Source organism: Coffea eugenioides, chromosome 1 (assembly GCF_003713205.1).
Source record: "Coffea eugenioides isolate CCC68of chromosome 1, Ceug_1.0, whole genome shotgun sequence".
Taxonomy (NCBI): domain Eukaryota; kingdom Viridiplantae; phylum Streptophyta; class Magnoliopsida; order Gentianales; family Rubiaceae; genus Coffea; species Coffea eugenioides.
The window spans coordinates 41,828,931-41,844,783 of record NC_040035.1 but is presented as its reverse complement, the minus strand read 5'-3'; the positions used below and the strand labels follow the sequence as shown (position 1 = coordinate 41,844,783).

The window sequence follows — 15,853 nt, the reverse complement described above, 5'->3', positions numbered from 1 at the left end:
ATTTTTGTTTTCAGCAACTTAAATGGATCATCTTGTGGCAGGAGATCAAATTATCTGAATTATGCGATCCAACTTGAAGGAGTAATGCCATCAAGATATTAAAAAAAAATCACAGAAAATTGCATCCCTAAGTATCACCTAATTAGATGAAAGTTTTCTTATTTACACTTCATGACTACTTCTTCATCAAAGGTGAGGATGAGAAAGAAAAGGGAAAGATACAATGCCATCAAGATATTAAAAAATCCCAGAAAATTGCATCCCTAAGTATCACCTAATTAGATGAAGGTTTTCTTATTTACACTTCATGAGTACTTCTTCATCAAAGGTGAGGAGGAGAAGGAAAAGGGAAAGATACTAAGAGAAAAGAATAAAAAGCTTAAAAGCTCCTTAATTAGTAAAGTTTTTAATTCTTTTTCCCCGTAAAACTCCATCTATCAGGTGCAAGCATGAAATATCCCTATAACTAAAGAGTCTTTTCGGATTCACAAGTTTATAAAATAGCATTAACAGTGTATTTGGATCTCTTTAGAAGGCTATATATTTGCATAATTGCTACTCTCAGTTTATAACTTAACTGTGAAACTTGCCAAAATCGAGAACCACATCTTAAATGGATGGAACTAGTTAGGTTTTTAGGCTATCTGTACAGGTGAGAAGTTCTGATAAAAACGTCACTGATTTTGGATTAGAAACCAATTGGAATGAACTTGTAATCCCAGAAAAGAAGTTGCTGGAGAGGACTGGTTCCGATGGTGAGAAGCTTGAAGAATATCTAGATTTTGATCCAGAAGTTGAGTTTAAGAAGTCTCATTTTAAACTAAAAGTGGGCCAGAAGTTCAAAAATTTCAGATTATTCAGAATGGCTTTGTTGGAATGGAATATAAGAGGGATATGAAACAAAATGGATCAGAAATGGTTCCTACAGAATTACAGCTGAGTGTGAGAGGGGTTGTTCATGGAGGAACCATGCATCAAAAGTTCAAGGGTGAGCATTTTTGTGGTAGAGAGTATAACAACGAGCATGTTACATCAAGATACCTTAGCCAAAGATATCAATTTAAGATTAGGAATGATCCTAAGCGTAACTTAATTGGTTTTCAAAATGAGGTTAAAAAGGATTTGATGGTCAATGTCACTTCATCTAAGTTGTATAGAGCGAAGAGAAAGGCAAAAGAAGATATACAGGGATTAGACATGGAGCAATATCATAATCTGTGGCATTATGCAGTGCAGCCACGATCCTGAAGTATAATCCTGGTAGTACAGTAAAGATTCAAGTTGACAAACCTGATACAATATCTAGAGGTACATTTGAAAGAATGTACTTCTGTCCTCATGCTTGCAAGCAGGGATTTCTTGACGGATGTAAACCAATTATTGGTCTAGATGGGTGCATTTTAAAGAGTGCATTTGATGGCCAATTATTATCTGCCTTAGGGAGAGATGGTAATGATAATATGGTTCCAATAGCACTGACTGTTGTTGAAGTTGAAAGGTATTACTTATGGAGGTGGTTCCTACAGCTTTTACTGGATGATTTAGGATTGGGGATGGACAATATACCTTGGACCTTTATTTCAGATCGACAAAAAGGACTTGTTCAAGTTCTTAGAGAGCTTTTTCCTGACTCTGAGCATAGGTTGTGCACAAGACATATGTATCAAAATTTCAGCTAAAAATTCAAAGGAAAAGAGCTGAAGGACTTGTTTTGGGTATGTGCAGGTGCTGGAAATGAGGCAGACTGGCATGTGGCAATGAAAGACATGGAAAAAGTTGACTCACAAGCGTCAGCATGGCTTTCAAAATTTTCACCAACTCTGTGGACCAGATCACACTTCAGTGGAAGAAGTAAGTGTGACATATTGGTTAACAATTTAAATGAGTCATTTAACAATTACATTCTTCCAGCAAGGGAGTTGGTTGTGGTTGGGATGTTTGAATGGATTAGAAGAAGACTAATGCAACGATTCTAAGTAAAAAGGACTAGGATGGAAAAATTTCAAGGTAAAATATGTCCAAACATCCATGACAAGATTGAGAATAATGTAAGGCTGAGTAGGACATGTGTTGCTATATGGGTTGATGGCTGGAAATATGAAGTTGATGCTGGTATTAACAAAACTGTAGTGGTAGACCTACAAGATTGGACCTGTATATGTGAGTTATTTCAATTAGCAGGTTATCCATGTGTCCATGCATGTGCAGCAATACAAGCACGTAAAAAGCCAATAGTTGATTTTGTCCACAAATGCTACAGCAAAAAGACTTATTTGAAGACATATAGGCATGTAATTATCCCTGTACCAAGTGCAAGGTATTAGGTGAAGGCCAATGAAGAGCCAATTAATTCTCCATTGATAAGAAAGATGCCTGGAAGGCCAAAGAAGGTGCGAGGAAGAGCACCTGATGAACCAAAGAAGGGACAAATATTAACCAGAAAAGGACTTACTGGGCATTGTAAAATATGCTTCAAACCTGGACACAATTCAAGAAGTTGCAAGAATACAATCCATCCAAATTTTACAACGTACAATCTTCTTATGCATGGCCTAGGCTCTTCTTTATTACTAACAGTTCATAACTTTTTTGTTTTGATATCATAGGCCAATCAAGAGCCTGCTGGTGAAACTTCAGAGCCACAAGAAGCTAACCACTCTGCTCGTCACACTTCATAACCAACCCCTCAGGGAAAGCCGGCTGATAATCCCAATCTATCTAAATCAAAAGTTTCAAAGAGAAAAGTATATACTCAACCAACAATGTCTAGTGTCAACAGGGTTATCACTAGAAAAATTGCTTCTTCTTAGGTATTATTCATGAATCTTAGTACTTGAAATATATGTCCTGTACTAACATACTTCCATTTAACAGTCTACTGTGACTGGAGGACCTATTAAGAATGTTACTGGTGGAAGAGTTAGACCTCCAACAGTTGTTGATCGATGTGCTGCATAAAATAAGGGCCAAGAGAACAAGAACAAATCCATCTTCCTAAATTGTGTGTGTGTGTAATTCGTAGTTAGGTGATGTGATGTAAACTGGCATTTTTTGGTAACTGGGTTGGACTTAGATGACTGCAAATATGCCCAAACTGTTTTGTTTTTTGTACTGATTTTTGGGCGTTGAGTTTGGTGTAAACAGATAATGATATGTTCTACTTTTATATGGATGATTTGAATGACTATTTTTGTATGAATGGAAAGATGGATAGCATTTTGCGTCCAATTTATTATCATGTCGTTGAATGGTTGATGGATATCATTTTGCAAGCATTTCAATTCCCTTCTTGCTGAATGGTTGTTTTTGTGTGAATGAATAGATGGAATATCAAAGCAAAATGGATCGCATTTTGCATCCAATTTATTATCATGCCGTTGAATGGTTGATAGATATCATTTTGCAGGCATTTCAATTCCCTTCTTGTTGGATGGTTGTATGGTTGTTTTTGTGTGAATGAATAGATGGAATATCAAAGCAACTATTTCATTTCTCTTTTGCAGGTTTTAGTTTCATTTACCGTAAGTTGCATGACAAAAAAGGGACATACCCCATCTCAATCACAGTATGACTTTTACATTTAACAATAACTATCCAAAAGACAATGCTAGCAATTTTTCTTTTTCATTTCTACAAAGCAAAACACGGAAACGTCATTGTACATATGGATTTTCACTACACTTTTCCTTCCCCATTCAACGTCACTACTAGAACTAAACAAAAGATTAACAAATCAATTTCACATCTTGGACATCAAAACTAAGAGTGAAAACACAAACACCATTAGACAATAACAAACAAGCAACTTCAAGCTCTTCAGTTCCTCATCCACTTTCTGCCATCTTGACATCATGCTAGCTTCCATACTTGGTCCCTTTTCCTCTGCTAGTTTTCCAATACCAACTTCCCACCTTGGCTGCTGTCGGCTAGTCGGATTACACCAACACCAAAAGCCACATTCATCTCTTTCACAAATGAAATACAATATGCCTTTGGTTGGTTTTTCTGATTCAACAATTTTTATCTTAGACTTTCTTTCACAATCACATAGCCTGTATTGATATCTTAAATCCCTACTTCCATTCCCACTTCTATAACTTGAGGAAGACATTCCTGAAGACATCTCAAAATTAACAAGTTTAAGACTCTTACCTCTCATCCCAAATCGATTACATGCTATGAGCAGACCCAAACTCACAAATTTTTCTTTGTATGGCTGTGGTTTTAGCTTGAAGATGAGCGGACCTAAAATCACCAATTTTGCTTCAAATGAATGCGGTTTTGGCTCAAAGCCAATTTAGGGTTTGGAGAAGAAGAGATTTGGTAGGGAGAATGCTTTTGATAAACACATGGGGGTATCTTTGGCAAGTGAAAATATTATTTTCTCTAAAATATTATTTATCGCAACCACAGCTCTCAGCAGAAGTGCGTGGCACTCAAATATGATTGACCTTGATTGGAGAAACGTTTCTGTGTCTCTTGATAAAGTTTTAGACATTGGAGAGGAACTCGCATATTGGATTTTGCCCTTATGCATGGCCTTTTGTTGTTTGTTCATTAACACAGTACTAGCATTCATTGTCCAGTTTTAGTACTAAACAAACTGGCCGAAGTTAATATGTGAAAAACTTTATTCTAAAAACAAAGTTTTCCACCATACTTTTGGGGTCTGCATTATCTGCATTGGAAGACTGCCTGCTCACATTCATATTTTTTGTTCGCATGAACCTTTACTCCCAGGCATAGGCAAGAATGTTTAGATGTTTATGTTCCTTCTGCACTGTGTAGAAACTGAGTGAATAAGGCCATCATTCTAACTATAATTTGTTGTTCTAATTGAGCTTCAGCAATTACATTTATTATTGTCATACTCAAGCTGTTAGAGCTTAAATTTCATTTTGATCTCTCTGGCATGATTTCTTTTGCTTTGACATTTTTCCCCTTCTCATTTTCAGCATCTCTGCTTGTAGCCATACATGTGACCTTTCATCTTCTTAGGGTAAAGCTGTCCTTGTTTGGTTCAGGTCTTTCTTACGTGGGGGCAGCGTGGGGATATTCATGTTTCTGTACAGTTTCTACTTTTATTCCAAATCAAGTATGAGTGGTTTCATGCAAACAGTGTTCTATTTTGGCTATAGTGCTTTAATGTGCTATGCATTTTTCCTCATGCTCGGCACAGTCAGCTTTTATACTTCCTTGACGTTTGTCTGCCGCATCTACCATGCTGTCAAGAATGAATGAGCTTGCTGTTATGTCTGGCCTTCGGCTACCTATTTTGCCATCTTCCTCCTTCAAAAGCATACACAGCACAAAGGCAATCATTGTTACACCAGTGGTAGTCTCCTCCGATGAGGGGTTGCTCAGCAGGAGGAAAATTGCTCTGTTTTTAAACTCGGACCGGACCGACATGTCAAACCGGGAACCGGCCAGTTGTCCGATTCGAGTTGACTTAAAAACCTAAAATTTTAAAACTCGGTCAAACCAGGTCAAAACCTGTGGTTGACCGGATTTGACCCGGTTTGACCGGAAAAATAAGAATTGGGCAAGTCAGTTGTAAGCCCCTCCGCTTGGTTTGGTTGGGGAGTTTCGGGCCAGGTACAGAGCTGAGACTGAAAGTGGAAGTCCAAAAAGGACAAACTTGCAGAATCATCTTATCAGAAGCCATAGACTATTAGGACACTCCTTTCTCATCTTCTACCAAAATGGGCCCCAAGGTCGGTGATCTGTCGTCCATAATCTCTTCACATACTATATCAATCTCGACTTCTCCATATAACTTACAGACTTTCTTTTTATCCGCCGAGGTTGGCATCAATTTCAGGCTTTGGAACCAATTCACTCTCTTTTTTTTTTTACTATTTTTTGAAAGGTCAAAATATTTTTAATATTATGTTTTGACCTCTAGGTTGTTAAAAATTATTAATATAACTCAAATATTTCATACTTTATAAATATTTTCTTAAAGTTTGGTATTATTTTTCAATTAAGTCCATAATTTTAATTCTAAACTTGTTAATGCTCATTAAATAATATAAATTGCTACTTGATTGTTCTAATTTCATTGTATTTTCTTATCAAATATATTTAGAACATCAAATATATATATGAATATACCTTTATTAATACTAACATGTAATTAGGTATTTTACATATCATATTTTAATTTTTATTTATGACGTCATCCGGTTCAACTCCGATCGAACACGATTGAACCCATTGACCCCTGACCCCTAAGCTCGACCGAGTCAATACCCGGTCTGGTTCTGAAAACATAGGAAAATTGGTTGGAACCTGAAATCAAGTTGGAAAGACTAATTTCAATTTAAACTGTCTTTTTAGTGTAGTAGGATCCGCTAGAAATGATGTTAAACTTGATTCCGCTGCTTGCTTTTGTTCTTTACCCCAGGAAAAGGAAGGGGAAATACAGAGCAAAGAGCCTATGCTTGTAGCTTACAAATGTTGTTGGTTAAACTTATTGATACCCAGGAGCAGAGGCCACTGCCAATCATTGTCCTGTTATTCTGATTTAATACCATAACTTCAGGTACCTGTGAAGCATCGATTGGGCATTGCTTTCCCACGTTGTAAGATTTCTTGGCAGCGCCCATAATAACCACTATATCATGAAAATCTTAGAAATGAAATTTTAAGGTTCAAGAAGAGATATTTCGGGAGTCTCAGGGAACAGCATTCAGACTGATTCGGAAGCTGATGCGAGGACACATAATACTAAATGGACTTAAATGTAACTTTATTCTTTGCCAACAAAGAAAATAGAAGAATACAATAATTGTTACATCATATGAGATCGATGTGGCAAGTGAACCATGAGCAAGGGGCAAGAATGCTTGTCATAACAAGCGCTCCTAAACAGTGTAAGGCCATTTCAACAAATTGTAAGATGTGCTCATTTACTCGTTGAACTTTTTAACAACGGTGTAATATTTTGTTATTGTTCATATGGATGTCATTTCTACAAATTGTAAGATATGCTTAGTTACTTATACAACTTTACAATACTAGTATAATATTCTATCACTGTTCATGTGGATCCCATATATAATAATTACGTTCCTACTACTAATTCTTACAAATAGTTTTGCATATCTTATAATCTGTTAATAAGCTGTTATACATCTTTATCCATTGAACAACTTCAATTGTAATATGGTGAGGAAGACGAAGAAATGAAAATTATTATTGTTTTTTTAAAGTAATATCGTGATATTATTTACTTAAATTTGTATAAAAGAAAGCTAGTGCAAAGCCCTCTATTCTATAGCTTATAATTTAGTTCAAGGTGGTCCATACAAGGGTGGCAACACTTGAATTTGGTCTGCAGGAGATGGACCGACGATGCTTTAGGAATTTAAGGACAAGATTTGGTGATCCCATCACCCTGAAACAAATATCTCTCATTCTTTTTCTTGCATAAATGTACGTCCACATCTTTGCCTCTTCAAGGTTAACTCTTCCCGTTCACTTTCTATTTCAGTACTATAGATTTTTATTTTTTTTTCTTGTTACAACAGTGCTGATCGAATTGTGTCATGATGTTTCAGTATTCATGTCAATTTGCACTGGTTTTCAAGTCTAACAAAATTGGAAACAAGTGTATTGTTAAGCAGCAATACCCAAGGACATATAAGATTCAATGCATTATAATCAACATAGAACCAAAATACATAAATATTAGGACATCATTTGTTTATTTAAAATCCAACAAAAATAAAATACATAATCAATTTGAATGCCAACTACTGTTTTTTTTTTTTTATCCATTCACAGTTCATATTTCATCATCTTAAGGAGCTCTACATTATGCTATATATATGAAGTTAGAAAAACTAGTTTTGGTTACTGATTCTGAAACTCCACGTGAAGAACTTCCGAATGTGTTTTAAGTAACTGCTTTTAAATGTTAGACATTAAAAGGATTTCGGTAGTAGTACAGGGGTTAAAAGCTAACGGATATTATATACATATAAAGCTCCTTCAATCATTGATCTTACTTGTATCAATTAATAATTTAAATATATGTGAAAGTGTTGTTTAAAAATTAAAGATGCAAATAACTAAATATAAGGATTACGATAGATTTGAAAAAAAAAATTGATACAAGTGGTTTGTATCAAAATCAGTCTCTATAACTGCTATATTTTATACCCAAAACAAAAATAAAAAAGAAAGAAAGAAAGAAAGGATATGCCAATATCTAAAATTATGTTACGAGTGCGTTTCGATAAGAGATTATTTGAAATATCTTTTTTAAAAAATATTATAACACTTTTTATGAGATAAAAAAGTGATTGAAAAATATGTTGTTACCGTTCAAAATTAGGATAAAGTCCAACCCCCGTTGCGTTTTACGCTAGATGTAGTACTTTGCCTAACATGGGTCGATTCCACCACACATTTCAACCAACAAAAAACTAGGAAAGACACGTTCTGACTTCAAAAGCCGTAAAAGCAAACCCTACCTACGTGTAATGCAAATTCCCCACGCATTCCTTTATACTCTCTTTGTATAAATCCTTGACTACAGACCTTCTAGCATGCAATGCAAACATTGATCCAGATACTATCATTGAGACCATCAGTTGTATCTTAGTAACCAATATCTATGGCCAACTGTTCTTCATCTATTGCTGCAGATACTAAAACAACCAATATGGCCGCTGATCATCTCTCTAAAACAAGCAAAACAAGTAAAGCCCATGAGGGTTCTTTAGATTTCAACAACTATCAACCAGTGATAGCGTCGCCTAGAGTCAGATGTCAAGATGTAAAGCCGAATGGCACATCATCATCATCAGTGCAGCAGGATGCTTTGCAACCGATGCCAAAGAGTGCAATTCAGCAAGAGGAATCTGGCCGAGAAAAACTGTTTCGGCATTGGAATGAAGTGGCTGGAAGAGTTTGCATACCCGAAATCTGGGGTCAGGAGGCTTTTCTGAATGATTGGATGGATTGTTCTTTGTTTGATTCGTTGCTTGCTCCCAAAGGAGCTGTTTCAGCTCGTGAAGCACTGATTGCTGAGAGAAAACGAGACAGCACGAGACACTTGATGAAAATGGAAAGTATGTACTGATCATTCCTACCTATTCATGACTAAGCTCTAATGGCGGTAGTAGTTTGTAGATCTCACGGGAGATGGCAAATTCTCCATGTTTTCTAGTGATACTCGATGCTAGCTTATTATATATAGGTTCCTTATCAATGTTAAATCTATCTGTACAAATTCAAGATGTCGGTGTTAATTAATCTTGCTGATGGTACCTTTTGATTAATTACGATGAATTAGGATGTATTAGTTGCATATCACATGTATTATTACCTATCTCTTGGAGCAATATGACCGAATCTAGAGATGATCGTCTGCTTATGTTGAGGAGAGCTTTCTTTCTTCTTCTCAAACAATTATATGTGCATCTCCATCTAACTCAGTTTAAAGATATAGTAGCTAGGCTTTATTTTCTTTTCTTGGTTTGCTTGTAGCCAGGGGGAACAATTCATCTGTAAGGCAGGGAAGTGGTCGATCTGGTGTTCCTAAACCATCTAGCATATACAAAATACTGAAGTATTTCTTTTCTTTTCTTTTGCCCTTTTCTTTGTTCTCAATTTGAAAGATGGTGTATCTAATTCGACTTCCAAGGGACTGATGCAGGAATGGTATTTATCTTGAAAATTATCAAATATTTAGCACAAATTTAAAGAGAGAGAGAGAGAGAGAGAGAGAGAGAGAGAGAGAGAGAAATAACTGATTCTTCACTCTATTGGAAGAAAATCCAAAAAGTGCAGTGTCCCTTGTTTTTTTTTCTTTGAACAAAAAGGCAATCACTTTAATTTCTTTATATAACTTTAGATTGGTCTCCCTTAATCTTAATTAGGAAGTCGAAGTGGAGATCTTTAGATTTCAGAATGGAGTTTCATCCATTTTGTTGATCAATCTTCTACGTTCTAAGATCACACTTATGTTGGCATCCTTTCTTGGTGATTCTGAATTCATAGCTTCTCAAAGAAATCCGTTCATAGTCCAAGTTTCAAAATTTTTTTGTTACACAGTTTCACTTGTTGCTTTGAATTATTTGTTAACCGTTTGCTTTAGCTTTTCCTACTTGAAAAAGCTAAAAAGAAATCACTCGGCAGGCAATATTTTGGCAATATCAAGTAGCATGAGAAATTTTGTGAAGTTACAGACGTATACAAAACTCACTTAATTGTTATTTGTATCGTTCGATATTTGTAAAAGTGTCTAAAAGTCAGGAATGAAAATACTTGTAAAATCAAATCTAGCCTTTTGCTTTCTGATATTTTGCATACATTAAACGTATAATTTACGTATTTCTTATATTTATAAGATTCTCTTATGTTCATTACAAATTTTTCTTTTACAATTTTATCCAGATGAATCAATCAAATCCAGTCTTTTTTGGTATTTTGGATGAATTTAATTATTCCGTATTTGCTTCCGAATTTGCACGAGGGAGAGAAGAAACAAATAATTTTAGGACTCCTTAAATTTGTCAAACAAAGAGTGTTATGCGCCGAAAAAAAATGTTTGAGTATGGTAAAGTTACAAGATTCATTAAATTTGGACCAAAAGCTATGGAGGTTCGATGTTGATCAAGCATGCCATAGCTAATTATCAAGCACAACAAGTTCGTTGTTCATTTTTTGAAGCGACATAAACGAAAGAAAAAAAAATGCTGCATACCGAAATTCAGTACTTTTGCTAGAAAAATTTACTGTAAAGTTGAATGAATTCCCTTTGTTTCTGAATTTATAGGACAAAAAATATATGTTTGGCTTTCCTTTAATCTACTTAAAAATATGTCATCTTAAATCTTAATCTACCTAAATATTGTTTACGTATAATTGTTGGTATTGTTTAACAAACAAAATTAAATTTTGGGTTGGACGGAGGCTCGAGGCCCAAACCAATGTGTTTTTACGCTGCTCTTCTATGATGGGCTGTGTGCAAAAGTGCTTCTGCAAACTACAAGGGCTAACTTCCTTCGATGAGACCAGCAAAACATAGGCCTAGTTTGGGAGTTTTGCAGAGAATTATAGAGGAGAAAGTTTAAATTACCAGAGAAAAGAAAAGAAGGGAAAGGAAGAGAATAGATTTTCAAGTTGTTTGGGAATTTAGGAAAGAAATGGAATAATTTTTGAATATGTTGGATATTAATAATTTTTTAATGGCATTTCAAATAAGTTTGGAAGCATTGCGTCCACTTTCCTTCAATTTCTGTTTATTGAGAAAGTTGTTTTAATTATTCACCCTCTATTTTCCTCTCTTTCTTCTCTTTTCCTTAAAGGTGTAAATGAGTCTAATTAAATCGAACACTCTAGTGTTCAAATTTATTTAATTATTTTAATGAGTTTTAAATTTTGTTCAAGTTTGGTTTGTTTAGTTGCTAAATTGAATTTGAACGAGTTTTTTTTTATTGAATTTGAGAGTTATCAAACACAAAAAATTGTTCGAGTTTGGTTTGACTAGTTAGTGAATCAAGCGACCTCTTACAAAACCGAGCTCGATTTAAGTATTGAATAATGTGATTCATCTTTCAACTTTACATTCCTACCACTCAAAAACTTTGAAACAAAAGGAAGATGAGGTCATTCCTTCCTTTCTCTTCTCTTCTTTTCAAATCCCTCCATCCAAACTAGGCCTCACACTCCTCCTTGCAGACTTTGTGAAATGCCAAGAAGCCAAGCTGAAATTCCAAATTAAGATGCTATTATGTTCAAAGCTTTTGGATTTTAAAGTTCCAACATCTATGGATCTACTATTACATTTCTGAAAACCAGCAAGTTCCAGATTGAACTAGCTAGTTTGGTTGGGCCTATAGAATTTAAAATGACCTCATGTTTACACCCATGAGTCCATGTTTTGTCCTTTGCCTTCTTAAGCCTCTATATAACATTAATCATCTCTCGTCTTCTTTTCTTTGTGTTTACGTGTCATTCTATGATATCAAACTTTGCAATACCAAAAATTAATCAACATTCACCATCTGAATAATTCACCATCAAAAAATAATGAGTGTGTTTGAATATAGGTATCATTTGAAATATTATTTGAAATAATTACTATTACATTTTTTGTTATGTGATATATATGAAATAAAAAAATTAAAAATATAAAAAAAATGAGTTGTAAAATGTATTTATAATACAAGTGAAATATTATTTGGAATAACTTAATTATCCCTCTGCCCAACTCTCCCTTGTACTAATAAATCCACTATTTGGCGGTCCAATTCGAGTTGCCTTTCGAACCGGAGTGAAATAGCTCCAGCCGGTTCAGCTACCCATCTAACCCGCTCCGTTGGAAAAATTCCCAAAACCAATAAAATCTCAACTCCCCAGCATTTGTTTTTCTTTATTGACGCCGGCTGCTGAGAATCCGAGAAAGGAAAAGCTAAACCCATCAGAATTGCGATGTTTTTCCAACACTTCAGACACCATAAAGTTAATGAACACAAGAACAAAAATAGAAAAGAAAATCAAGGTGCAAAGATTGTACATTGGTAGTGTGTGCAAGAGTTAGGTTGGAATTCCACGTATAATGTTTATTTTCTCCTCCTCTTATAAGTTTTGTTTGGTTTTTTGGCAACAGTGGAGATAATTTTCAGACACATACATGCAGAAATTTTCTTTTAAGCATGAGCCATTTCATCATTTAAGTTGTATTTAGGGTCTGTTTGTTTCAAGTGAAAATCTTTTTCAGGAAAACATTTTTCATATTTTCGATTGTTTGGTTGTCAATTAATTTGGGAAAATAATTTCAGACTGAAAATAAGTTACACTCCAGCAAGTATTCATCGAATCGGATGCAATGCCCTATCCTACGAGAAGCCACTTTCAGTTGAAACTTTCCCAAGAAAAGAAAAAAGGGCTTTTGTTCAGCCCAGTCGCTTCCTCAGAATCTAGTGACATCTCCTCAACTCCGGCGAATAAAAGCCTCCAGCTATACCATCGATAAAAGCCTCCGCAGGCGGCATCTCCGGCAAACATCTCCGGCATCGATAAAAGCCTCAACTCCGGCAAACAAATCCCTTCTTCGCAGGCGGCATCTCCAACTCCCGCAAAGACCCACTTTCAGAGGTAACAGATCATCTCCCTCCCTCTCTCTCTCTCTCTCTCGAAGGTATCAGATTTTTCCTCCCTTTTCATTTGAAAAATTGTCTAGAATTACTAGTGTAGATTCTTGAAGTTGGATTTGAATGAATTTTTGTGGGTTGCTTTTGTTTTAGTTTGTTCTTACCTGATTAGGGCTAAATCTGATTTGATTGATGCTAATGAATTAATTTGATTGAGTTTTGAATGATCCACATGAGCTGGAAATTGGTTGTTTTTGAAAGGATAGTGACAAGTAAGAGAAATGAAAAATGCAATTGGCCTTTGTAGCTTGTGTTCGGACCATAGGAAAAGGCAGTGAAAACTTTTCCAAGTCTATATTCTGAAATGGCAACACTTAGAAGAAGCCTAAGGACGAGGTTGGATTATTCCCTTAATTCCTGCGTCCATACTATTCACAATATGTCTTGTGAACATAAGAAACTGCATCACGCACTCACACTTGTATTTGCCTTTGCTCTGGACTTCTTTAATTGACCGGCACAAGAAAATTACTGAACTTTTTGGAATTAGCTAACCAAATATGAGTGGGGGTGGATGAGAAATGAGGAAAGCAGTAGCAGCAGATTAAAGAAAACTTTGGATCAAAATACACCTAAAAATGATTTGAGATGCGTCCATACAATTCATTCATTTGGAAGCTATTAATAACCTATTACTTGAAAAATTGGCTGACTAGGCATTAAACAAAACGTAGCTTAAAGATAAAAGCAGATTATATACTCACAAGGTCCTTTAGGCATTCCTGGTGTATTAACTCTCTCACTGGCCGATAAGCAGCAGTCGCACAAGTATTGTGTTCTTAGAAACTCCATTTGTTCCTAAGACAAGTGTGGAGACAAGTGTAGAACAAAAGTATGTGACTAGTGCAAGATCCTCAGAAGTGAGAGCAACATCATCGGGAACCAAACAACATCGTAAAAGAAATCGCAGTAATGAAGACATTGAAAAGATGTCTCAACAACTTGGAGAAGTGGCAGCTGCTTTGAACAAAATTAGTGCAAACAAGCTTGATATCAACCAACTACATGAAGAGATTATGAAGATAGAAGGCTATAGCGAAGAATTTCTGGACTTGGTATTCGATCATTTGGTGCAAAATGAGAAGCTAGGAAAAGCATTAATGGCGAAGAGTCAAAGACTTCGTTTGATTTCTCTTGAGAGGTTCAAGAAAGATTGGGGCGTCGAATAAAGTACGTGAACTGAATTATGCAATTGCCTTGATTTCTTCTTCGCTGGAATTGACAAAGTCAGGTTTAGGAAGCCAGTAATTGCAGGAGACACTTTGGTCATGAGAATGACACTCATCAAGCTGCAGAAACGCTTTGGAATAGCAAAGATGGAAGGAAAAGCCTATGTTGGATGTGACTTGGTCTGTGAGGGTGAATTTTTGATGACCACAAGCAGCGAATGACTATCTGTAGCCTGGTTGGTTGCAAACGTTAGGAAACTTGTATTTTCTCCTTGCTTCCTGCTTTCCGCAATTTTATGTTTTCCAAGAGTCTGGTAGGTAGCTGCTTGTTGACAATTACAGCGACTCATTTGTATCGCATTTTAGATGGTATCTGCAGCATCTAGTAGAAGAACTCCGCTAAAATGGGTTGAGTATATTGAAGACAAATCCAACAGTTTTCTACATTAGGTAGATGTAGTTGTGACTGCTTGTATAACATAAGAATTCAAATGTTTTTGAGATTCAAAAAGCAGAGTTGGAATCTTCTTTGTTCGGTAGCTCTCATTTGTATGTTAGCCCAATCTTTAGATATTTACGCCAATGCTAAATATGACTTGGTACGCGGCATATCTTTTACATCTATAGTTGGTTAACTAACACAGGCAATTTTTAACTCTTCTTTCCCAGCCAATTCATTAGTATCATTAATAATTTCATTTAAGAATTCATGGTGTAATATGAATAAATAATATTTTATAGAAATGATAATTTGATTATAATGGATAGAAACCAAAATTAACTTGTAATGAAATTAATGTTTTGAGAGTAAAAAAATATTTGCAACATATCAACAAATATATCAGAAAATATTTTCAGTGACAAACCAAACACCGGAAAATTATGAAAAAAGGAATTTGGAAAATATTTTCACTTAATAACCAAACACTGGAAAATTATGAAAAAAGGAATTTGGAAAATATTTTCACTTAATAACCAAACACTGGAAAATTATGGGAAAGAAAGTGATTTTCCAGGAAAATGATTTCGATGGAAAAGGTTTTCCCAAGGAAAATATTTTCAGTCCAACCAAACGGGCCCTTAAGTCATTACATTTTCATAATACGCTACTTACAGATAGGATACAAGACAGTATAGGTGGCAAACCAACCCACTTAACTAAATTTACGCATATCCGCCCATGAATAGATGGGTATGGGTATCTTAAATTTTTGTATATGGGTATAAATGGGTTACCCAATAATACCCGTTTAAAAAACCCAATAATACCCATTTATTAAACGGGTATTATTGGATAACCCATCAAACCCAATTAATCCATTTATAATTCTCTTCCCCCACCCATTTTTTTTTTCAAAATTTTCATTTTGTCATGATGTTAACTACTTTTGTTTCATTATTATTATTATTATTTGTTGGTTTTATCTTATTATTTTATTTTATCTTAGTTTGTTAACTTACTCATTTTTCAGCATTACCAATTTATGATAAATTTTAGGCTCTTTTCTTATCTTT

At 35.1% G+C, this 15,853-nt stretch overlaps 2 protein-coding genes across 2 annotated transcripts; both read left to right on the top strand.

Moving 5' to 3' along the window:
• Positions 1 to 8,559: 8,559 nt before the first annotated feature.
• On the top strand, positions 8,560 to 9,698 carry LOC113759458. Its single transcript, XM_027302039.1, has 2 exons — positions 8,560 to 9,080; positions 9,499 to 9,698. Exons 1-2 carry the CDS (start codon positions 8,624 to 8,626, stop codon positions 9,624 to 9,626), a joined length of 585 nt encoding a protein of 194 aa, XP_027157840.1. The 5' UTR covers positions 8,560 to 8,623; the 3' UTR covers positions 9,627 to 9,698.
• Positions 9,699 to 10,608: 910 nt separating this feature from the next.
• On the top strand, positions 10,609 to 14,877 carry LOC113772934. The gene is made up of 3 exons (XM_027317435.1): positions 10,609 to 10,614; positions 12,995 to 13,113; positions 13,927 to 14,877. The coding sequence occupies exons 1-3, from the start codon at positions 10,609 to 10,611 to the stop codon at positions 14,336 to 14,338; spliced, it is 537 nt and encodes a 178-aa protein (XP_027173236.1). The 3' UTR covers positions 14,339 to 14,877.
• The last annotated feature ends 976 nt before the right edge of the window (positions 14,878 to 15,853 follow it).